The following is a 23,873-nucleotide window of genomic DNA, read 5'->3' as shown; positions in this document are numbered from 1 at the left end:
TAGGTGAGTGTTCGTTTCTGTAAGGGAAGTTTAAATAATCTCTCTGTTGCTACATTGCAACTTAAAACAACAGATTTCAGGGACAGAATTTCTATATATAGCCCTTAGATTTCAGTATTAAAGTTATAGATCCAATTGTACTCTGATCTTCCATGATCTTACTACCTGACTTCCACCTTTACTCATACCTTGTTTCACTCCATCACACTTGTACTTTTTTTAGAGGAGCACACATTGATGTTCGTAACAAGAAAGGAAACACACCTCTCTGGTTGGCAGCTAATGGTGGCCACTATGATGTGGTTCAGTTGCTTGTACAAGCAGGAGCAGATGTGGATGCTGCAGATAATCGGAAAATTACACCTCTTATGTCAGCGTTTCGCAAGGTAGGACACCAACTTAATTTTATGTTTCAGTGCTAAATGTTTTCAAAACAGTTTCTCATTTGGTCTTAAATCTGAATGCTTGGGTTTGGAAGAATCAAATATAACACAGCAAATGCTATTTTGATAAAATGCCTGCTTTAATCATACTCCGTGTACTTCACACAGATCTAATTTTTGAGAGGTTAAAAACTTTGTTCCATAAACCATGTTAACTTTTTATTTCCAGTTATACACTGTCTAAAAATTTTCACTGTTTGAGATTTCACTGTCTTGAGATTACCGTGGTCCCCTCAATTTCTGCAGATCATACTGCTTGTTTCAGTCCTGCTTTTGAGATGAACAAAATACCAGTCTGTAATAAGCTGTCCTGATTCCTTTGTGCTTCTCCTGTTCTGTTCTTAATTTGTTGTTGAATGGGACACTTTGTGTAGTCAGCTCTTTTGTCACTGCCTTTTCTTCTTGGCAGGAAGAACATTGCTTTGTGATGGTTTCATCAGTTATGCTGTTGGATGCAAGGAGCATAGCTGTAGCAGAGGAATTTATTAACCGTAGCTGTTTTGCCTTTAACAAAATCATAGAATCATAGAATCTTTGGATAGGAAGACACCTAAGTGTACAGCTTTTTTGACAAACAGCAGTACTGGGCATGCCAGTTCTGTCCCTCCATTGCTTTCAAAGAACTTCAGAGGCAACGATTGGATACTTTCTGTGTGGTTGCACAGTGTACCCCATCAAGGAGTGCATCCAGCAGCAGAGGAATGTGTTTGCTAGGGTAATACTCAGGTGACTCAGTTGCCAGATCAGACTTAACTTGTAATTGAACAATCTAAGTTAGCTCCATGGCATGAGTGGTGAGAGAGTGGGTTGGGGTGACATGTGGGGTCTAAAGAGGGTTGTCTTGGCTGTTACTAAAACACAAGCAGCTACCTCTGCCCTTGGGCCTGGTTTGGTCCTTGTATTTTAAAATAAAAAATTACTTGTGGGACAGCTTGTCTTTGCCATCGTGCTGTAGAACAGCAGACATGCTGTCAACACTGAGCAAACAGTAACTACCTTGCTTCCCAAACAGCAGCTTACCAGAAATGCTCTTGCTTATTTTTAGTCTTTTGCTTTGGACTAAGAGATATCAAACTTGTATTTGATGACAAACATTGACAATTATATACAATAGATTAGAATTTTCATTGCTGTTCTAGGGGCATGTGAAAGTAGTTCAGTTCCTGGTGAAAGAAGTTAACCAGTTTCCTTCAGACATTGAATGCATGCGATACATAGCGACGATAACTGACAAGGTGAGTTTAACTTTGGGAAAAGACCCTGTCCTTTATTTACAGCAAAAATATACGTAAGAAGTTCTTACATATTCAAAAGCTGAATGTACGTGTTTGCTCATGTATGTTTGATTTGGAGGCTTGTGCATGTCTCCTTTTTAACACAGAACTTAAAAAAAAATTTAAAAAATCAATGTTTAGAGTCCTATTCTGTTGAAGTAGTTTGTACATTTATGAATACAGGGAAGCTAATATCATGTTTGTAGAGCAAGCCTCACTCCTGGATTTTAGTTTACTATGGAGGTGGTAAGACAAGTTTGTTTTCCAGGACCTGCTGAAAAAGTGTCACCAGTGTGTGGAGACGATTGTGAAAGCTAAAGACCAGCAGGCTGCAGAAGCAAATAAGAATGCAACCATATTGCTGAAGGAGCTAGACCTGGAAAAAGTGAGTAAAGAATTGCTGTCATGGAGCATAACTGTTTGAACTATTGATCAATACTTCAGGCTGTATTTCCTGTTGGTGCTTCTTGGGGCAGTAGGTCTTCATGCTGTGACTGTATGTGCTTTCCTTCCTCTAATAGACAAAAAGTGAAGAGTATTCTGAGGGTGGCAAATGAGAACTGACTTCTGCTTCAGCCACTCTGTTGTCGTTTTTAGGAAAGCTTGGACTTGGCAATAGTTACCTTAGGTAGCAGTTCTTTTGCATTACTTCAGTGCAGACAATGTATGCATAAGGGAGGTCTTCCATCTTGATGATGTGATACATGGTAAGTTATATATTGTGTAAGACGTAGTCCATAAGCATTTTATGGAGTTCTACTCAGTGCTACAAAGGAGAGCCTACAAGCTGCCCGATGAGCTATATGTTGAGCAGATAGTGGGGAAAATCAACTTCTCCCTCACTGAGAGTACTCTGAAGTGTCCCAGGGTCATGCAGACTTCTTAAGCACTCTTTGGTGGGCTCTCTTAATGGAGGCTCTTACAATTTTTGATGAACAAGTTCTGTATTAGTTTATTAAATTTTCCAGGTTGCTGACTTGATAAACATTTACCAGTTGCTGTGTAAAGCTACAGTATAGCATAGTTGATTTGACTGATTCCATATATTTAAAAAAAAAGTTGATAAAATGATAGTGTTTTCTGCAAAACACTCTGGGAGATCTTTTTGAGTCAAAGATGTGAACATTGCTGTAAAAATATTAATGACATTATTAAATGTTTTTTGAGAAAGGACTGAGATGATGAGAGATTTTGCTCATTTCCCAGTAAAATTGTATTTTTTTAAGACATTTGTTTTGGTTGTTATTTTGTTGTCATTCCTTACAAGTTTTGGGACCAATTAGTCCTGTTGCTCCATAAAGTCTGCCCAGTTTCCGCGTATTCAGTATGTGACAGTGTCATTCGAGTTCTTTATGCTTTCTCCTTTCTCCCTGCCCCCAGATTTCTAGGGAAGATCTGAATTATAAGTATAATATAGTCTGTGTAAAAATGTTTAAATATGGATCCTTTTTTCCTACATAGTCAAGAGAGGAAAGCAGAAAACAAGCTCTTGCAGCTAAAAGGGAGAAAAGAAAGGAAAAAAGAAAGAAGAAGAAAGAGGAACAAAAAAGAAAACAAGAAGAAGATGAAGAAAACAAGCCTAAAGAAACTCTGGAACTGCAAGAAGATGATGATGATGAAGAAAATGATGATGAAGGTAAAGAACAAGTGTTTCTATGAACAGTGTAGTTGTGAGGGTGTCCTCTTTTGTTTTTTTTTAACCATCCTAGATAAGGCAATCTGTTTGAAAGCTGGCTTCTCTGGTACTGTGGCATTGTTGCATAGCTTCTGCCCTGGTTCTTCCCTCTGCAGTCAGAGGTCCTGGCAAAACTGCTTTGTTCACTTCCCCCCGCCCCCTGGAGAATTTACAGCTGAATGCAATGCAAGTAGTCTTGACAGCTCAGCAATGAACATAACTTTGGCTGCAGTGTCTTTAGTTAGGGCACTGATTTCTGTATTTTGTGGGTTTTGATTGTATATCAACTGTTTTTCTTTCAGTGGAGCAAGAAGTTCCTATAGAGCCTCCTAGTGCAACTACTACAACTACAATTGGAATTTCTGCAACTTCAACTACTTTCACAAATGCCTTTGGGAAGAAGAGAGCTAACGTAGTGACTACCCCCAGCACAAATAGAAAAAATAAGAAAAATAAAACAAAAGAGACTCCTCAGAATATGCAGATAATTTTGCCAGATCAGCATATATCTCTAGCACAGCAAAAAGCAGATAAAAATAAAATAAATGGAGAGCCAAGAGGTGGTGGTGCTAGTGGGAATAGTGATTCGGATAACTTGGATAGCACAGATTGCAACAGTGAAAGCAGCAGTGGAGGTAAAAGCCAAGAGTTGAACTTCACAATGGATACAAATTCCTCTGAGCGGCGCTATGCTTCATTGCTTATTCCCTCTCAGGAAGAAAAAACTAGCACCTCTGCTTCAAAAACACCAACGAGGTGAGGCTGCCAAATTCCTTCCCTGTTGTTTCATGGGATTTTACCTATGCCAGTTTAAATTTTCTTTAGCTTAAGCTTTACACCAGCTGCTACATTCCCAAAGTCTTGAGAGATTGAGTTTGCTTTATTTGCATAGCTATTAAATAATACTGTTCAGTTTGTTGAATGTAACCTCCTTAAAATGGTAAAGATAAGATTTTTTTTTTTTTTTTTTTTTTGCATTGCTGGCTAGTTGTTAATACTGCTTTAGCAAAACAGCCAGTTTTCTCTCTGCACTATTTAAACATCCATGTTGCATTGTCAACTTTATTAGAATAGATTTTAAAGTGAATATGCTGGGAATTTAAAAAGGAAGTGCCAGTTTTATTTGTAATCTATTTACAGAAGTGACAGAATTATAGAATCATTAAGGTTGGAGAGGACCTCTAAGATCAAGTCCAACCATCAACCCAAACACCATCAAGCCCACTAAACCATGTCCTGAAGTGCCATGTCTACACGTGTAGAATACCTCCAGTGATGGTGAATCCACCACTTCCCTGAGCAGCCTGTTCCAATGCCTGACCACTCTCTCAGTAAAGAAATTTTTCCTAATACCTAATCTAAACCTTCCCTGGTACAACTTGAGGCCATCTCCTCTTGTCCTGTTGCTAGTTACTTGGGAGAAGAGACCAACACCCACCTCACTACAACTACCTAAAGGGGGTTGTAGAGTGTGATAACGTCTCACCTCAACTTCCTCTTCTCCAGACTAAAAATCCTAGCTCCCTCAGCTGCTGCTCATAAGACTTGGTCTCCAGACCTCTCAACAGCTTTGTTGCCCATTTCATTACCTTTTAATTGCTTTATGATTTCATGATTAACTCATTTGGTTGCAATCTCTTTGTTTTAAGGAGGGAAGAAGTTGATGATTCTGAGCATTTCACCTGCCAGGTTGATGGCCAGTTTGATTTAACCTTGTCGAGCCAGAGGTGAGAGTCAAAAGAACTCTGTGAATGTACAGGGGCGATATGAATGATTTGGAAGATCACTCAGTTGCCAGGGAACAAGCTAATAGCTTTTATAACACCAGTGTCATTGGCCTAAATCAAAAAGCTTAGATCCCATCTGAATCTGTAGTCTTTGCTTTTTTTTTTTTTTTAACTTATAATGTAGTGTGAGTATGAGTCTGATCCTCCATAGTTTTTTCTTTTCTTTTCCTGCATTAAGAGAGGGGAGAGGTTATGGGGGTTGATGTACAGAACACCTGGCTGCCTGAGAACCCAGCCTCAATTAGAACGCAAACATTATGGGATCAAAAAGGGCAGCAAGCAAGAGGACTAATTGAGGTACTTGTCTGGGAGTGGGAAGAGAGTTGTGATTTTCTTTTTTCTTTTTTTTGCCCCCTAGATTAAAGTTAGGTGCAGAATGAGTGGATTTGTCAGGCCTTGTGGTTGGGGGATGTGTGTTTTGAATTACCCACAAGAATGTTAGAAATTGGATTTTGTCTGTGTTCTATTTTATGAATGTAAATTTTTTCTGCCTTGGACCTTTCATCCAAGGTCTTCTAACAAAAGCCTTGGAATCCTGTGCAGTTCACTACAGCAGGACTGACTAAATGCATGCTTCTGACTCCTTGTTAGATGTGGTGCTTCTGTTAGATAAAATACACCTAAGAAACAAGACAGTATATAAATATCAAAATGGGGCTAGTATATTTTATTAACTTCTACAGGTGCTCTTCGGCTCTTGCACTAGGCAGACTGTCCGAAAATCATTTCTAAATTTGCTCTTCTGAATTCCTTTTCTCTTTAGTCACAGACATACTGATGACAAGGCTACTATAATTGAAACTTAAACTCAGACTTCATAACAATGTTTTTCTGAAAACATACCTATACATTTTCAGACAAAGCAGAAGAAAGCTTTTTAAAGTCTACTCTGGAATCAGTATTCCACAATGGACTTTATTCTTTTCTTTAATGTGCATTTTCTTGTTCTCTTTGCCTCAATCTTATAGTTATCTGAGGACAAGTAAAGTTCTCCATAGAACTTCCAAATGCCTTGGGCAGGTGGGGCTAGAACTTACTAAGGTAAAGAGAGAAAATATTGCCATTTTAAAAGGCATATTGTCTAGATGTTGCTTTTCATATCACCAGTACATTTGGGTTACTTATATGTGGATATATCTCTGAAGTTTGTATAAAGTGTAGTATAAACAAACAGTTTGTCTGCAAGAAAACACACAGAATCACAGAATCATTAAGGTTGGAAAAGACCTTTTGAGATCATCAAGTGAACATAAAGAGCTGTAAAGAATGTGGAATAAAATGGATGACTAAAAACTTGCATGTAGTAAAGAGGAGTGATGCTTAGCAGGATAGCTGAAGCATAAGGTCCTCTGTAAATTTACCAGCTGTGCTATAGATTTACTGGGTCAAATCACATAAGACTGGTTTTTCAATGACTTGTGAAGATTGCTGCCTGTTCAGTGCGGCAGATGAACTTGTGAGCTCCAGTTCTGCTTATTTTCATCTCCACATAGATCAGTTAGCCTAACAAGAGATTACCTGTTCTCTCTCTCTTTCTTTTTTTCTCTCACTGAACTTTGTGTTGTTTGTATTGCTACACTATTACTACAGCTGTATTAGTATATAGGTAATAATATTTGGGCACCTACTTCCAAATTGATATCACTGGGACTTAAATACATAAATATGCTCGAATATCTGTGCCTTAGTTATCCATTCATAAATTGAGGGCTGAGGGGTGGAAGCACTTTCCAGGGAATCTGTAACAATAAGAGTTGAAAAACAGACTTTTTCAAGTACTTAGTAAGAAAGAGACATTATTACCAAAGTACCTTTTCTTAAAGCTATACAAAAAGGAGAACACAATATAGACACATGATCAGGATGTGCCTAAGTGGCTGTGAACTGCCTATTATAAACTGTTTTAATCTGACGTCCTTAGTGCTTCTGGTATTACTTCGTTCAATTTAGCACTCCACTTTTTGGAGGAAGGGTATAGGCTGTGGACTAAAAGGTAAAAAACGACCTATGAAGTCACCCAACAGTTGTTCCAGGTAGAAAATAAGAATGAAAACAGTACATGTACTGGTAACATGTACTGTAACAGTACAAGCTGCAGAAAAGTATACTGTAATGCTGTCATTTTATTGTGTAATTTGTAATCAACACATTTCTGTTCCCAGACTTGATGGTGAAAGTCATTCAAATTCTTTGTCAACTACTTATAAGCCTGTTTCCCTGCCTCTGACCTCTCCAAATGTAAAGCTGAATCTAACTAGTCCAAAAAGAGGCCAGAAAAGAGAAGAAGGCTGGAAAGAAGTGGTTAGAAGGTAAAGACTTTAATTCTGTGTTTAAAAACTGTCTGTGAGCTTTTTAGCTTGTAAATTATTCTCAAATATAGAATGTCCAGCAAGATTATTTAATTACTTAATTGTATAATTAATTTATATATTGCCTCACTCTTCCAGTGCTGTAAAAACAAGTGCTAATTTGTAGTAACTCCTCATTAGTATGACAGTATGACATCAACATTCTATTTGGCACAAGGGTTTTGTTTACCTGTGACTTCAGTGGAGTAAAAGGTGTGGGGATAAGATAAAAGGGGGAGGGAGCAGATGGCAGTGAAAAGCCCCTACAGGAGATGATTGCTTGCACATGGACTAAAGGCAGGATGGATGTTAGTAGAGTAGAGGAGAGGTGGATGATCTCTTCAAGGCTAAAATTCATTGTGCTTTGGGTGCTGACCTTGATTGCTGATGCCATGGAAAATTTTGTCACCTTAAAGCGAGTGCTAAAGGTGCAATTAGATTTAAAGCTTTTCCTGCAAAGCAAACTTTCCCTTTGAAAATGTACTGGTTTTTATGGTATGGCCATTAACACCCCAGTATCTTTTCTGTAACCTTTATGATGTCTACTGCTTGTAACTAGAAATGATCATCTGGCTCTCCTTTTTTTTTTTTGTTTGTGGGGTTTTTTTTTGTTGTTGTTCTTGTTATCAAAAAGGAATACAGCATGAACATACAAGTGTCAGATGCTTTGGGTGCACTTATGATGCTCTCCTGCTTTTGTGTTCTGCAATGGTAGTGACCAAATACACTCATTTTAGAGAATTTTAGGCTATGTGCAAACAAAGTAATTGTACGGAGGATTTAATGCATTCAAATTAGTGGAAGCCACAGACTGTTCTTAATAAAGGTTAAAAAGGCAGTTTAATCTGAAAATTAAGTGTTTGAACCCCTAGAGAGTTTTTTCGGTCTCTGCCTTTTGTTGTGTTCACAAATGGGGTTCTGCCCTGTGACGAGGCCTTGCTAAATGTATGGTGGCACGCTGCCCACCACTTGGTGAGTCGTGCAGGCATGAAGCCATTAAACAGGCAGCTTTTCCAGGGCTGCACACAGACCCCGCCATTGACCCTGGAGCTGCTCTATCTCTCCTCCTGGGTCTCTTGAGTATCATAGGCTCAACTCAGCTGCTTGGTTGGGTATTGTATGCTCTTCTACTGGAGATGGTAGGGTTCTAGAGATGGCATCCAAAACCCAACCGTTCCTCATCCCTGGGGAGTCAGTCTTGTGTCATAAAGGATGTGTCCATAAAGTGTTCTGCACTGGTGTTTGCTATGCCCCGACTGATTGAAGCATGCGTCCTCTCAAAGAGCTTTTTGGTGACTTTAGATGCATATGCAAAATGCCTGGGAGCTGCATGCCTTCCTCTCCTAAAGTCTCTCCTGGTCTCAACAAGAATGCTTCTCCTCCACTCTCCCCATGAGTAACCCCCTGGCTAGAAGGGATGTCTATCAAAGAAGTAACCAATGAAAACATCCCTTCTGCCCTTGACAGGCAAGTAGGCAGAGTTTTGAAAGACCCTCCCCCTAGCAACACTCTGCAGCCAACACCAATTGAGCAATTTCAGCTTCAGAGAGGAGGGCGCTGCTGTTCGGGAGCAAAAAGGTACTGTTTTGGGCACTTCTTGAGGTAAAAACCATCAAGCTTGGTGGGTAGGGAGGGAAATGGCAGTGGGTGATGGGTGGGCAGGGGCCTGGGCACTGGGGTGAGCTCTCCTGGAGGAAGAATGTCTCCATGGGTGATGGCATGGGGTTCTTAATGGGCTGAGGTGGAAGCAGGCAAAGGTATCATTAGGAGCCCTGTGAGTAATGTGGGCGTATCTTGAAAGTTAGGTGACAATGGAAGCTCTGGTTTGGGGAAGGAATGACTGGAATGTCTAGCTTGTGAGAGGAGCCTTGGGGGTGGAGGGGAGAAGAAAGCCCAAAGCATGAAACAGCCTTGGGAGGAGAGCTGAATGCATGCTCCGAGGACCTGGTTTCTGGGGATGGGGAGGGTTGTAGCATGCTGTCCTGGCAGGAGAGGGGAAGAAACACCGTGGCAAGATGAGGTAATGCTTTAGAACATTTCCATGTATTTAGATGTGTTTGAAATAAAATGAGTTTCCTTTAAGACCTGTTAATTGAGAAACAATTTCCTGAGGATCAAGTTAGTTAAAAGCTTCCAAGAGTGAAATAGCTAGGTGAAGCTGACAGCCTTTTCGGGGGGCGGGGGGGAGTGATCTGTACAGTGTTTAGAGGCGCTTGCACTGTGATCACAGTGGTTTCTGAAACCCCTTTGAATCCCTTCTAATTATTTAGTGTTGAACTATTGCACATCACTGGCAAGCTTGAAAGCGGTGTATGGGCTTGAGAGGTCCAGCCTTTAAAGTCTGGGGACAGTGGTGGCCCAGAGAGACCTTGGCTGGGGTCTGGATGCAAGCATAGCTTGTGTTCAAAGACTTCTCAGTACTGTATGCCTGCACTGACCCACCAGTACCATGTGAATTAGAAAAATCCTGAATTGACTTACTTTGCTGAACACATGGGTTACAGTGTTATGGCCTGACAGTGAGCCTGCTTCTGAAAATCTGTGCTGCCTTTACAGTGGCTTCCAGCAGCTTTTTAAATTGCAGAACTGCACAATTTAACCGTCTGCCATCCACTGTTGTGTAGTGTCACCGATAAACTTTCAGATCTCGAGGTCTGAGGTGGGTAGTAAAAGGGCTGTGAATGCAAGTGGTATTACAGAGCTGATCACTGGGAAGACATTGGAAAACCACCTTCTCCTTGCTATAAACAATCAAAGTAGCTAAACTATGGACTTTTATATTTGAAGCAGCGCTATTTATGTAAATTTAGGTTGATAAGCTATGTTTGTCTCACTTTGAAGGCATACAAGATAAGATAAAATCCAGAAGTGTTTCTGAAGTAGTGTGAGGCACATATATGTATGTTACAACAGTGGTGGAATAAATGCTTCTGGAGAATCCTCATCAGGTGCTGAGGATGATGAGTAATTTGAGTGGGGAAGTTTGAGAGAGGCTCCAAAGGATGAAGAAAATCTCAGCAGAAAACCCCTTGCTGCCCTGAAACTTATGAATATTGCTTCAGCCACCTGTCAGACAGGAAGGGATTTTTGTATGCCTTTAAAGTTTAAATACATTTCACAGATTTGTGATCTTTGTGATATAGGTCAAAGAAATTATCTGTCCCAGCTTCTGTCGTATCTAGAATAATGGGAAGAGGTGGGTGCAACATCACAGCAATTCAAGATGTCACTGGTGCCCATATTGATGTTGATAAGCAAAAAGATAAGAATGGAGAGCGAATGATCACTATAAGGTACAGTATTTAGAATGAAAGTCTTGAGTTAGTCCACAATGTTATTTATTAAGAAGTTTGTTTGCTTTTTAAGACCAGATGTATTTAGCTTCTTGGTAAATACGTTTATATATGTTTTTGAATAGAACATATATTACTGCAGCCAAGATATGCAGAAGGTCTGCTTCTTCAAAGATAATCCTTAAGATACACAAAAGTCAAGAAGTAATTTCTTGGAGTAAACATGCAGTAGACTTGTATAAAATTGAGGCTATGGAGTGTTGCACAAAGTGGGGGTTCCTTTTGCAAAAGATAAATATGTTTGTATTTTAATCTAGGGGTGGTACAGAGTCAACACGATATGCAGTGCAACTCATCAATGCCCTTATTCAAGATCCCGCCAAGGAACTGGAAGACTTGATTCCTAAAACTCATATAAGAACACCTGCTTCGAGTACCAAATCAATCCATGCAAACTTTTCATCTGGAGTCAGCACTGCGACTGCTTCAAACAAGAACTCCTTTCCTCTCGGAGCACCACCCCTAGTCACATCACAGTCATCAACACTATCTACTTTCCAGCCTACTAACAAATTAAATAAGAATGTCCCAGCAAATGTGCGCTCATCTTTTCCGGTGTCTCTTCCTCTAGCTTATTCTCACCCTCATTTTGCCTTGCTGGCTGCCCAAACTATGCAACAGATCCGGCACCCTCGCTTACCTATGGCGCAGTTTGGAGGAACTTTTTCACCTTCACCAAACACGTGGGGACCATTCCCAGTGAGACCAGTTAACCCTGGCAGCACAAACAGCTCTCCATCGTGTAGGTAGTCAGAATGGAAATATTTTACAGACGGAGTCTACTGGATTAGCTACTTCTAATTGTCCCATTACTGTCTCTTCAGTAGCTAATTCCACCCAACCACTGTGTGTAACCAGTAATCGGACTCCCTCTTCGGTCAGAAAGCAGTTGTTTGCCTGCGTTCCCAAGACAAGTGCTGCAGCAACAGCAATCTCAACTGTGACAAGCACCTGTAGCACTCTGCCTTCAGCTTCCTCTGCCCCCTCGAACAATGGGCAAGTGCCCACAGCATTTCTGCCATCTAATGCTCCACAAACGCAGCATTCTGCACTTAAAGCGGACTCTTTCTCGGCTGTCTCAACATCCAAAGAGAAGGTGTCAACCCCAGACCAGCCCACTGCAAATGCGTGCCCACCACCTTCGGTTGCAAGTAGTTGCAGTATGTCAGCTAGCAGCAACTCAGGAGTCACTGAAACTCGACCATCAAGCAGCCCTGCACCTCTAAATAATGTCCAAGACGAAATACTGCCAACCAGCATGTCAGAGATCAATCCTTCCATGTCAATGCCTTTTTCATCCAGCTCAGAAACTGCTCCTTTAAGCTTAGCATCACCCCGGTCAGTTGTTGCAGATAATCAGGACAACAGTAACTTACCTCAAGTAGCTGTACCAGCACCTCGAGTTACTCACAGGATGCAGTCCAGAGGTTCTTTCTATTCCGTGGTACCAAATGCAAACCTCCATCAAGATCCTCAGTCTATTTTTGTTACGAATCAAGTTCCTTTAACACCTTCTCAAGGTCCACCTGCTGCAGTGCAGCTTTCGTCAGCCATGAATGTTATGAACGGTTCTCAGATGCACATTAACCCAGCAAACAAATCATTGCCTCCTACCTTTGGGCCAGCAACGCTCTTCAATCACTTTAGTAGTCTTTTTGATAGCAACCAGGTGCCAGCTAACCAAGGATGGGGAGACTGTCCACTCTCTACCCGAGCAGCAGCTGACCCATCTTTCACTGTTCAGTCTACCTTTCTGAATAACTCTGTGTTAGGACACGTGGAAAACGTGCATCCTGACAACTCCAAGGCTCCTGGTTTCAGGCCACCTTCCCAACGGGTTTCGACTAGTCCTGTAGGTAAGTCATTAAGATCATGCACTGGACAGAGTTCTTTCTTTAACCATTAAACTTTGGTCATCTCAAACTGATTGAGAAATAGTTTATAAATGACAGTTAGAGAATACTAATGTAACAAGGATGGCCTGTTTTTTTCAAGTGCTCTTTAAAATGTCAATGATTTCCCCCCACCCCCCCCCTCTTCAGTTCTTCTAGGACGGTAGGTGTTGGGAACTTTGGAGATATTGCATTGCTTGTCCTCTGTAAGGCTCAGGAATGCTTCCTGTTTGTAGAGTTCAGAGTAGCATTGATTTTAGCTTTTGGGTTGGAATGGAACATAGGGTTGGGTGATACCAAAATGAAACAGTGGTGCCAGGACTCTTGACAGGCTCCACGTGCAGGAGTGACTGCATGCAGTTGTTCAGTATTTTGTCTGAGACTCCAGCTTGACTCAGTGAGGGTAAACTCTCTGTACTTTCTGTCTCTTGGTATGGCTCTGGGTTTTAATAAGCTTATGTTGTGCTTTGGGAAATCAGTGTGCTACTGCATGATGTGTTTTATTAGGAAATTACTGTCCCTCTGCTGTTAAGTATAGCAGTTTAAGCTTATCTGCATTTATTTGAAATGGGTTAGGTGAGCTCCCTGGCCTTGCCATGCTCCGCCTAAAGGATTATTATTGTTGTAGTATTCAAACTATGTTGCAGGCAACTGGCTGCGCCTGTTTGGCTGGAAGGGACCCTCAAGAGATCTAGTCTGTGCCACCCTGTTCTCCCCTTCATTTGTGCCATAATGGCTTTATGTTGTCTTGAAGCTGGGTAGCTAGTGAGCCTTGCTTTGAAGTTGTCTTCACCCCCACAGTGGTATGTTAGATAGTTGGGCTTTCGCTTCAGGACCTGAATGCTGGATTGGGACAAGTCAAGTAGTTTGACCTGCAGACTAAAGGAGAAGGGGGCATTTGGAAGTCATAGTGAGGAAAGAAGATGTTCAGCATTCCCATGTCTCTCCGTTGATTTACAAACATGCAGGACTCCTGAAAACAAGAACACTTCTCTCTGACTAGCTTTAACCACAAAACTGGGGTGTTTGCTATGACTGTAGTTTTCTTAATAGTTTAATTTGGGCTGTATAGCTCTGCGAAGTGAGTGAATACCTAGAGCTCTTGTGCCACATCCAGTCTTAGAGCGGTAAGAAGAACCAGATGTAACTAAGGCTATGGAACGTAAAGTAACCAGACCTTGTTCGTCAGATAGGCTTCTAATAAAAGATTGCCAGACCCTCCTCAGCAGACTCCAGAAACACTTCTACATTGGCTCTGCTTTCTCTCTGCAGTGCTCTAAACTGGGAGTTGGTTGTTGCTGGAGTAACCCTTGAGGAAGGAAGCTTATGGCAAATGGGACCTGCTGATTTTTCTGATTGCATCCTGCATATACAAAGATGGCTGACTGGGACTTCCCATAGCAGCAAAAAATTTTGCTGTTCGTTTATGCTGAGGTCATCTATTTGTCATTGGGAAAAATTTCTTTGTCCTTTTTATATCCTTAAATGACTAAATATTTAAAAGGTAGTCTAAATCTGTTTGTTTCTTGAGTTAGGAAGGTTAGGTAGATACCCAAGGAGAGCTCACGTGGTTGACTTTGGGGAGATAACTGTGAAGTTCTCAACTGAAGCACAAAAATAGTTGGACAGAACTAATTTTTCTGAGCTGAACTTTGATTAGGATATTGCAAAGTGAAGAAAAACTGCACATAGGTAGATGTGCTGCTAAAATTCTGCCTGGCAGGAGGTGACTGGTTAGTTAGGTCCTTAGCTAACTGTCATTTAATGTCATTCTACTTAATACTGCTTTTGATCATTATCTTTTCAGATAGTCTCAATTGTCTGTCACACAGGAGGAGAAGGGGGTGTTAGGGGAGCATGGGGAAAAAGGGGTGTTTTGAAGGGGTGATAGTTAGGAAAGGAGCTGGGATGGTAGACTGAGGACCTCTCCGATGCCTTCCCTTGGAGCCTAAGTGTGGTCCTGTGGTCTGTCCACCCATCTCATTCTCTACCTTCTCCCAGGGGAACAGACCTTTCAGCTCAGCTCAGCCTCCAAGGTGGGTTGAACTGGGGACTACCATGGCTGTTTCCATGGGGTTCCGGTGGCAGGTTTCATGAGGCTTTGAGAAGGGAATAAAAGGGCCAGTCACTGCTGGCTTACACTTCAGCCAACAGCAGTGTGATGGACAAGGAGCAGTCTGGGCCTTGCCTGGCAGTTCAGTACACTTTTGTGTGATGAGTAGTACCATCAAAACAGGTAGACACCAATCCTCTAATCTCAGCTGTGACTCTACACCTGATGGAGAAGAGGTTTGTCTTTTGTGCCTGTCTTGCACAGTTGGGTTGTGGCAAATTTTTTCACAAATCAATCTCTCTTGGTGATCACCTCCAAACTGATTTGGTGGAGACTTAATATAATTTGATTGTGTACTAAATGAGCTTTTTCTTAACAAGTTGTCATCTCAGGGTGGAGTTTGGGTACTCTGCTTTTCCTCTTCATGGGTAGGCTCAGTTGCAGCATGACTTTTCTCTGATTCACCAGTTCCTTTGAGGCACAGACACACATGCAGATCTCCTCACTGGCTGTGGATCTGTTCTGGAAATGGCCTTTTGTCTTGCTTACGTCTTGAGATCTTTTGTCCTAGCAGCTTGCAGATTGAGGGCAGACTTAGCCCAACCATTGGGGAGACTGTGGAAAAGACGAAAGAAGTAACAAATGGACTTCTTTTGCTCTGCATTTTAAGAGGGGTTTGAGACCTTGCTCACATGGCATCAAAAGGTATCAGAGACTTGAAATATGCCAGCTGAGGAAGCTGGCATACATGAGTATGAAGCTGCATGAAATGGCTGGGCTCTCTGTTTTACATGGAGTGAGCAAGTGTTGATTCTGTTTCTCTAAAGGCAGAGGTAGCCGTTGCAGTAACCAGTTTCTGTGACAGTGTCTGGGGGCTTTGGTAGACTGAATTTTGAGCAGTTTGTGTGAGATTGATATACCAGTCTCAAAAGCACAGTTATGCTTTCAGAGCATGATAAAAAGTTTTGAATTCATGGCCCAAGTAACTGCAGAAGTTTTTAGTATTACAAAACCTGATTTTGTTGGTAAGTACATAAATAGGAAACTCACTACTGAAATCAGGATGCTGTAAGTCATTGTTTATAGAAGCCATTTTTAATATTGAGCAAAGGTGGGGGTTTTTAATCCACTTTTATGAAAGGCAAGATAATGAAAAAAGTGTTCTTTACAACCTGAAAACAGACTACTTGGTTGAATTTGTGCATCTCTGGCTGTCATGCTTCCTTCGGCCTGTAGAAAATGCACAGCAGTGCTGAAATGGTCTTGGCTGTTTAGTCATTGCACTTGGAAGGCCTATGTACTCATCTTACTAAGACTTCAAAAGACACAGCTGGGTATCTCTCTTCTGCAGAAGAGCTATTTGTGTCATAATCTCTGCCTTGTTCTCTGTTTAGGAAACCAGCAGTTCCCATGGGCAGCAGCAGCTCTGTTACCCCTTCTGTATGGGGTAGAGACTCAGGATCTTGTGGTTTGTCAGCCAGCTGTGAACTTATTTTTGATGTGTGGTGAAATTGGTCACCGTAGGGGCCTTTCGACTACCTCCAAGTTGACTTTTGTGGATGGAGGGGTAGCAAGAATTTTCCATTGGTAGCTCCATGGCAGATGCACAGAGAGGGCCCTCAGCTGGAGCTGCTGCACTCAGCTTACGGCTAGGATCTGTGCTGGAGGCCAGTCTGCAGGTCTAGACAAATGCAGATGAATCAAACTGTGTTTACAGGCAGCCTGCATAGGCATTAGCGTCCCTCATAGCCATGGAGTCTTGTACTTTGTGCTATGACAAACCCTGAAAGATTGTCCTCCCACACTCATGTTTCCTTGTCTGAGCACCCCATGTTCTGTTGGTGGTAGTGATTTATTTTTCCTTGTCTGTAATGGAGACTACCTTTGGTGTAGCGTGGAGACTACCTTTGGCGTAGCGTTAGTGAGAAAAATACCTCCTTCAAATCTAGTCATTCTGTCAATGTGAGCAGGTTGGATCTGGCACTTCTGGAAGCAGTAAGTCAGGTTGACTTTGTTGATAATATTGGCAGAAAAAGACCTGGCTTTCAGGAACATACACAGGTGATGAAAGGTGCACATCTAGTCTATAACCTAAGGCATTGCCTGTCACCACTGCTGTTTGCAGACTGCTTGGTGTAAGTAGGTACAACCTTCAACCTTGCTGTGAAGCAATATAGGCTGGTCCTGGTTGTGGTCATTTTGAAATGTTTAAATGGTTTTGAAACTAGTCTTGTTTAATAGGCCCTTGAAACTAAACCCAAAACTCAGGTGAACACATGGCCATGCCCGTTTCTGCTTTAAGGTAATAATGTGTGATAAGAGCTTTTACAACGTATTCAAAAAGTAGTTAAAAGCTTTCGCTTATTAAAAAACTGTAATTCCCCCTTGCTGATAATTTTTGTGGGGCTTTGAACTTGCTCTCCATCTCTCCCTCTCATGCATCCCTGTAGAAAGCAGCCCCCTCCCCTGTTGTGCTGTGCACTGTCAGCCCTGTTACTCTGGACACAGCATGCTCTGACCGATCTATATATGAACATAGCTATAGGACAGCAAAAACCGTACTGCAGTGAACTACTTCCCTGGTGCTGGATTCCCGTGGGACGTTCACAGAGCCCTGTATCCCTGTTTGACTTTCGTGGCTTTTTTGTAAGCAGAGATCCTTGCCACTCCTAGCTTTCTTCCTTTGCCCTCCCTGCTAAGATCATTTCCTTTCAGTGACCAAAGGGATGGCTGTTATTGTTAAAACTTCAGGCCAAAATACAGAGCATACTGAAATGCCTTCTATCGGTTTCTAAGGGAGAATCGTGCACCTGTAAAATGAACTTACCATGTGCAGATACCCCCGAAGGTGATGAGATGCTTTAACTATATTTAGAGCACTAGCTCTCTCTGGTGCTTTGAAGCAGGTTCCCAAAGAGAGATATTTAATCAAATTTATGTTTATTTCAGGCTTACCCTCTCTAGATCCATCCAACAGCTCTACAACTTCTTCTTCAGGTCCTTTGACAGGCTTTTCAGCAAACATACAAGGAGCACGGGTTTACCTTCAAGGGCCAGCGCCTGTTGGGACTCCCAGCTTTAACAGACAGCATTTTTCACCACATCCTTGGACAAGCGCAACAAATTCATGTAGGAACTTCATGGGTCTGTCTTAGTTAACTATAAATTCATAGCTATTGTCTGTAGTAGATTTGTAACTTGAAGGGAAATTACCCAGTGATGCACAAAATGCTTTCCAATAGCTTTTAGCAGCTGTGAGGATGGCATGCAAATCCCAAGCTATACTACTTTGTGTTTTTTCCCACGTAAAATGCCACTAGTTCTGGTAGCATTACTAAAGGCATATTTGAGTAAAAAAATAAGTTGTCATAGGCTCTGACAGGAGAGGGCATGAAGCTGTGGGGGAGTGGAGGTGATTATACCAAGCTAAAGATTCCCCTCTGAATAGCATGTGTCATATTTAGGTGAAAACGTCATGTTTGCCATGGTTTGAAGTTATAATTGCCCTTTTTTTTTTTTAATTGGGATTCTGGAATTATTTAATGTTACTTAAAATGTTCTAAAAGCTTTAAGCATCATCCGAGGTAACAGTGAGTTTTCCTCCTGATGGGAAGAACATGGAAGTAGCTTTATAGAAAATACGGGTCTCTGATTCAGAATTTTAAGTGAAGAGGCTTTTTGTGTCACTACATGCAACTTCATTGCCACTCTGAGCTTAAGAACCAAAACGTTTAAATGAGTGCTCAAAAGAATTTGGATTTCCCAAGAAGAGTCAGTGACACTTCTGAAGTTGGTGGGACTTACACTCTTACGTTACACGTGTGGCTTTGGGAAGCTGTCTAATTTCTCTTTTAGAAGTGGTGGATACCAAAATCAGGCTATTTAGATATTGATGGTATTTTGGCTGATGTTTTCACCTCTTCCTGAAACTTTCATGTTTCTTATTCTTTCTTGTAATTAATTTAGATGTACTGCTATGTCATGAGAATATCACATGATTCTGATGGCTGAAAGCATTTGTGTTATAATGTTGCTTTTGGAGTTAAAATAAACTCTAAACAGAATTTCTGTGAAAGAGTTGAAGAATGCTTGCCAAAAAAGCCTTCAAAACCTTTTTATCATTTGCTTTGAGATAATATTGGGGGGATAGAGTGGGTAGCATTTATGCTCGCTAGTTTGTGTGCTTTGTGTGTAATTAAGCAAGAGAAATACTCTTTTCAGCAGGTGAATCTCCTATTCCATCAGTTTCCTCAGGATCATCTTCACCCCTTTCAGCTGCTTCTGCACCTTCTAACTTGGGCCAGCCAAAAACGGGTAACGCCAATCAAGATCGAAAGGTACCCCCACCCATCGGGACAGAAAGGCTTGCTAGAATTCGACAGGGAGGATCTGTCACTCCTACACCCTTAGGAACCAACTTCACAGCTCCTGTCGGTCATAGTGGTATTTGGTCCTTTGGAGTTAACAGTGTATCTGGTAAGTCTGTTGTACAGCCTGGGGTAGCCTGAAGAAACTTAGGGCCTTTTGGAAGTACTACATTTGAAAAGAAAGTTGGGGAGGAGTAATAATGTTCCACAGTGTGTAATCAACTTTCATGTAGCATATCCTGAAGGGAGAACTGGTGTCAGTGGTGGAAGAGTGCGTATCAATGAAAGCACTGTGGTTTTTTCTCCTAATGTAGGTGGTTCTCACCCAGCCTAGATTATCTGTCAACATACACTTTTAAACCCTGAGTACAGTTCAGAAATTTCGTATTAAGTCTATTGAATGATACAGAATTCAAAAAGTAAACAACTTTCATCTGTTAAGGGGGTTCATTTTCAAGTCTGACCCTTGATCTAAAAGGACAACTGCCTCCGTCCAAGGTTCTAGCTTGCTTGCCATTAACATTTTAAAATATTAGTTTTGGTGCACCTAATGCATCCATAAACACATAGTTGTGGATGCTGATTTTTGCATCGATCTCCTCATGACTCTTGAATAGTATGGGGTAACTTCTGTTCCAGGCAGCCCCCATTTCAAAATAATGACTTTGAAACAGCTGAAGTTTTACATTCAGCTTCCTGATAGTTTGAGGTTCTTCTGGAAAGGAGGAACTGCAGCATTTGAGGTGTAAAGTGTTTGCATTGGTAACTTTAAAGACAAATGTTTAATAGTCCTATATTTGTTAATTTTTCAGTGAACCCCTCCATCCTTTGGTTAACTTAGCGTCTCAGCGTTGCTGTGTTTTCTCAAGAAAAGCTTTTATGTGGTCATACAAGATTTATTGGATCTTAGGTTTATTGGATCTTTACTGTTCTGCTGTGGACACCTGAAACTTGCAGTTACTAGTAGTATTCATTATCTCCACACTTGTCTGGAGGATCAAGATGAATGTGCATGCAGACAGCATGTGCCTGGCCAAACTTCCCTGGCCTCACCAGTCTCTCTTCTTCCCCTATTTTGTGGGGGAGGGGGGGGAGGGGAGGGGTGTAGGTGTGTGCAGCTGCTGAATTCTACTCCAGAGTATCTTCAGTGAATTGAAATCAGCCATTTTCAATCTCCTCCTTTTCAGAAGGCTTGTCAGGTTGGTCTCAGCCTGTCATGGGAAATCATCCGATGCATCAGCAGCTGTCGGACCCAGGCACGTTTTCTCAGCATCAGCCAATGGAGAGAGATGATTCTGGAATAGTGGCTCCCTCGAATATTTTCCACCAACCTATGCCAAATAGCTTTGTGGATTTTTCTAAAGTAAGTTACAGAGGGTTGTATTTAGTCTATAAAATGACCAAGGACTGACTTTGTATCTCCTGTTCTGCCTATTTACACTGTATGTGTGTGCCTCTTGCCATTGATTGCTGCACCTGGTCCTGAACCTCCTTTCATCCCAGTACTGACTAGAAAATGTGCCTAAGCCTGGTGGCGCATTTAAACAAAACCAGAATTTGTAGATTGCAGACGTTCTCTTGTCAAGCAGCTGAATGCCTCCATCGTTCTCCAGTGTTTCCTTTCTCAGAGGAAATGTTTCATAAGGCTTGCTTAGCTCTTGAGGATGATTAAAGGCTTGCTTACTGCTTTCAGTACAAATGATGCCCCTGAATACTACATGGCTTTCTTAAGGAAGCAGCAGGCTGAGAGGACCGCTTGTAAGTCTGTGCCTTGTATGTTAACACTGGAAAGTAGCTTGAGGCAGATGGATGTAGCCAAGCCATAGTCAGCTCAGCCACCACTGGAGGAATGCCCAGGATGATGTGCTCAATGGCAGACCTGCTCACAGCATGTTTCAGAGGTAGCTGTAGCATGTGCTCATGGGATCTTCTAAATTGCAGAGCAGCAATCATTCAAACACAGGAGAAGGAATCTCATAATTGCAAAAAGCTTCTCTGTAACTTGATCTTTCTGAACTGGAAGACTATTTTAGATGATCATTAGTAATTTATAGAAAATCTTTAACTTGGAGTCTTGCAGGCTCAAGCTGTATACGGGCTTTGCTGAAGTGCAGCCCTGCGTGCACCAAGGTTATTGTGTGCTGCAGAGGTGAGAGGAGGGAGCACTGAGATCACTTTGTACAGCTCCTGTGTCTGGCTTTATGGGATCATCTGAAAGCACTGTGCAGAGGCTGCTGCATACTCGTGAGGTGTAATTTCAGAAAAATGGGTAAACTGACTTGAATCTCAAGCTCTGAAGAGTCACCGTATTCCATACTCTGCCTATTCCATGCAGTGATGCCCCCTTTCCTCACACTGATGAGATACTTGCCAGTAGGTGAACATGACATATGGATGTGAACTGCCTCTGGCACCTTGGCAAACATGATACTACAGTCATCCTTCATAACCACAGCTGCCTTCACCGGTGGTGCTTTCTCTTGTTCCCTCAGGGCCTACCGATTTCCATGTATGGCGGCACTCTAATACCCTCACACCCTCAGCTAGCGGATGGCCCAGGAGGCCCTCTCTTTAACGGGCTCCATACTCCAGATCCCGCCTGGAATCCCATGATCAAAGTTGTCCAGAACTCAACAGAATGTACTGATGCTCAGCAGGTAGTGTGGCTGCCTTTTTCCACCTTTGCTTACCTGGGACTTTTTACAGTGTTGTGCTTTGTTTTTTTTTTCTTTATTTTTTGGATAGGTGACATTTTTTTCGGTTCTTTGATACTAGAGTTGAGATCGTTTGCATGACTTTTCCCTTACAGTGTGCGTGTGTTTTATACAAAATATGTGGCGCTATCTGTACCAAACCTTTCAGGTAAAGTAAGCAGCATTTCAAGACTGCTTAGCCAGGTAATCAACTTTGTTATAAGTGAGAGGGTTTATATCCACACTCAGCATCTTGCAGGTTGTCAGTCAAACCTTGGCCAGAGCTGAAGAGGGCTCCCAGCCTTTGGACAATCTGGTTGTATTTTAGGAGGAAGCCTTAAGCTTGCCCTCTAGTGGTTAAACACTCTGTTAAAGGAACCTTTATTTGTTTTCATAATAGACTTGTCTTTTTATTTCTTGCTGTAGATTTGGCCTGGCACCTGGGCACCTCACATTGGAAACATGCATCTCAAGTACGTCAACTGATTTAAGGGGGTCTATCCTTCTTTAGCCTTGTTTGGGAATCTTTATGATCTTGAAGAACCCTGGGGATTTTTTTAATGTGCCTAACTAAGCAATTTTCTGTGGGCTGTAACAATGGAAACTTGATTGCCCATTGTAGAAGAACAAATTGATTTACTGATACAAACTGATTCTGTTCTCCGGTTAGTTTAGCCATTTTGGACTTAAAAATCAGACAAACTAGTGCTTTTGGCTAAACACTACTGAATGCTCCTTGTATGCAACAGAGCTAGCTGATTACATGATTTCAACCTTTTAGGGTGGTAAATACACGTATAATTGTTTACATACTTAAAAAGAAAAGCTGAGTAAATTTCATGTCGTATAGTGGCTCTACTTTATGTAGCCTGTATTAATGTGAAATATTTACCTGAATATTCAATAAAAGGCGAACAGTATTTATAGGTTGTGTGTGAGAATTTTGGAAGAGGCTGGATGTTGTTGTAATTGGTAGCTGCTACGGTGCCCAGTGATGTATCTTTTCAGGGTCACGTAATTAGCACATGGATGCAGTCAGGGTTTGGGGGAGGGTTTTGATCCACAGTCGCCTGTGATACGAGGTCTGCCGAGTCCTTCCTCCTGCCAGTTGTTGGCCTTTTGTGTGTGTGTGTGTGTGTGTGTGTGAACATGGTTGTGCATTACTTTTTTCCTTCTGGATTAGTTCTGCTGCTTCTAGCACTCTTCCAGGTGGGCTGCCTGAGAGATCAGGTTTTGTTCAGGGGCTGGAAATAAGGGCTGTGTTGACAATGTGGCAACTGATGGCATCTTCATTTGCAGACAGTAGCTCGTAGGTAAATGCAGAGTTTCTTCACCTTGCCACTAGAAAAAATGTAATAGAGTTCTAAGTTTCTTGTAGCCCTTTAAGTCTGTGAGGAAGAATGGGATTTTTGCATACTGCTTAAGATGAATGTTCATTCTCTACCCACATGCAGAAGTTCTCCACTTTCTGCACTTGGACTATGCTTATTTCTGCTTTTGCTCAGTGGCAATGCAGTAACTACACTGACTATTTGGTCCATTCGTCAAGCAAGTAACTACAGTGCACATAGTGTCCAATCTCGTGGACACTTTCAGTGGTCTCTGATGGAGACTTCTCCACCTTCTCCAGACAAATTCTTATATGCAGCAGCAGAGTTTCCCCAGGAAAAGCATGCGGAAGAAGTACTGAAAACCCAAAGTGCACAAGCAGTATCTGAGTACTGCAGGCAAAGAAACCTCAGAAATGCTACTGCATATGATATATTCAGATATTTTTCCTAGTATTTGAGGAGGAAATGCAAAAAACATTGAACTGCTGCTGCCCCCCAACAGTGCAAATGCCAAGGGAGAAACACTCATATTACCATTTGTTTTCAACACAGTTACTGTTGTAGTGCAATAGGTGTTTGCTCTTGGCTGAGTTGCAGGGGGGAGGGGCCTAAGGCCCCTCCCCCACCCCGGCAGGCTCCATGGCCTCCAGCGGCACT

The 23,873-nt window shown here is 41.8% G+C and overlaps 1 protein-coding gene across 1 annotated transcript in view; it reads left to right on the top strand.

Moving 5' to 3' along the window:
* The window catches only part of LOC104624929 (ankyrin repeat and KH domain-containing protein 1-like), a gene marked incomplete at its 5' end in the record, with an annotated part of 75,216 nt that overhangs the window by 49,048 nt on the left and 2,295 nt on the right, over positions 1-23,873 (top strand). Inside the window, 14 exon segments of the mRNA XM_010292416.1 lie at positions 224-386; positions 1,583-1,678; positions 1,986-2,102; positions 3,179-3,353; positions 3,695-4,148; positions 7,342-7,488; positions 10,671-10,820; positions 11,138-11,617; positions 11,619-12,736; positions 17,775-17,954; positions 19,101-19,301; positions 20,380-20,555; positions 21,685-21,849; positions 22,312-22,358. Coding sequence (XP_010290718.1) covers positions 224-386; positions 1,583-1,678; positions 1,986-2,102; positions 3,179-3,353; positions 3,695-4,148; positions 7,342-7,488; positions 10,671-10,820; positions 11,138-11,617; positions 11,619-12,736; positions 17,775-17,954; positions 19,101-19,301; positions 20,380-20,555; positions 21,685-21,849; positions 22,312-22,358 — 3,669 coding nt within the window.

This window comes from Phaethon lepturus, unplaced genomic scaffold (genome assembly GCF_000687285.1).
Source record: "Phaethon lepturus isolate BGI_N335 unplaced genomic scaffold, ASM68728v1 scaffold41158, whole genome shotgun sequence".
In the NCBI taxonomy this organism is placed as follows: Eukaryota; Metazoa; Chordata; class Aves; order Phaethontiformes; family Phaethontidae; genus Phaethon; species Phaethon lepturus.
Note: the sequence above shows the minus strand (reverse complement) of the source record. Positions and strands in the feature narration are given on the sequence as shown.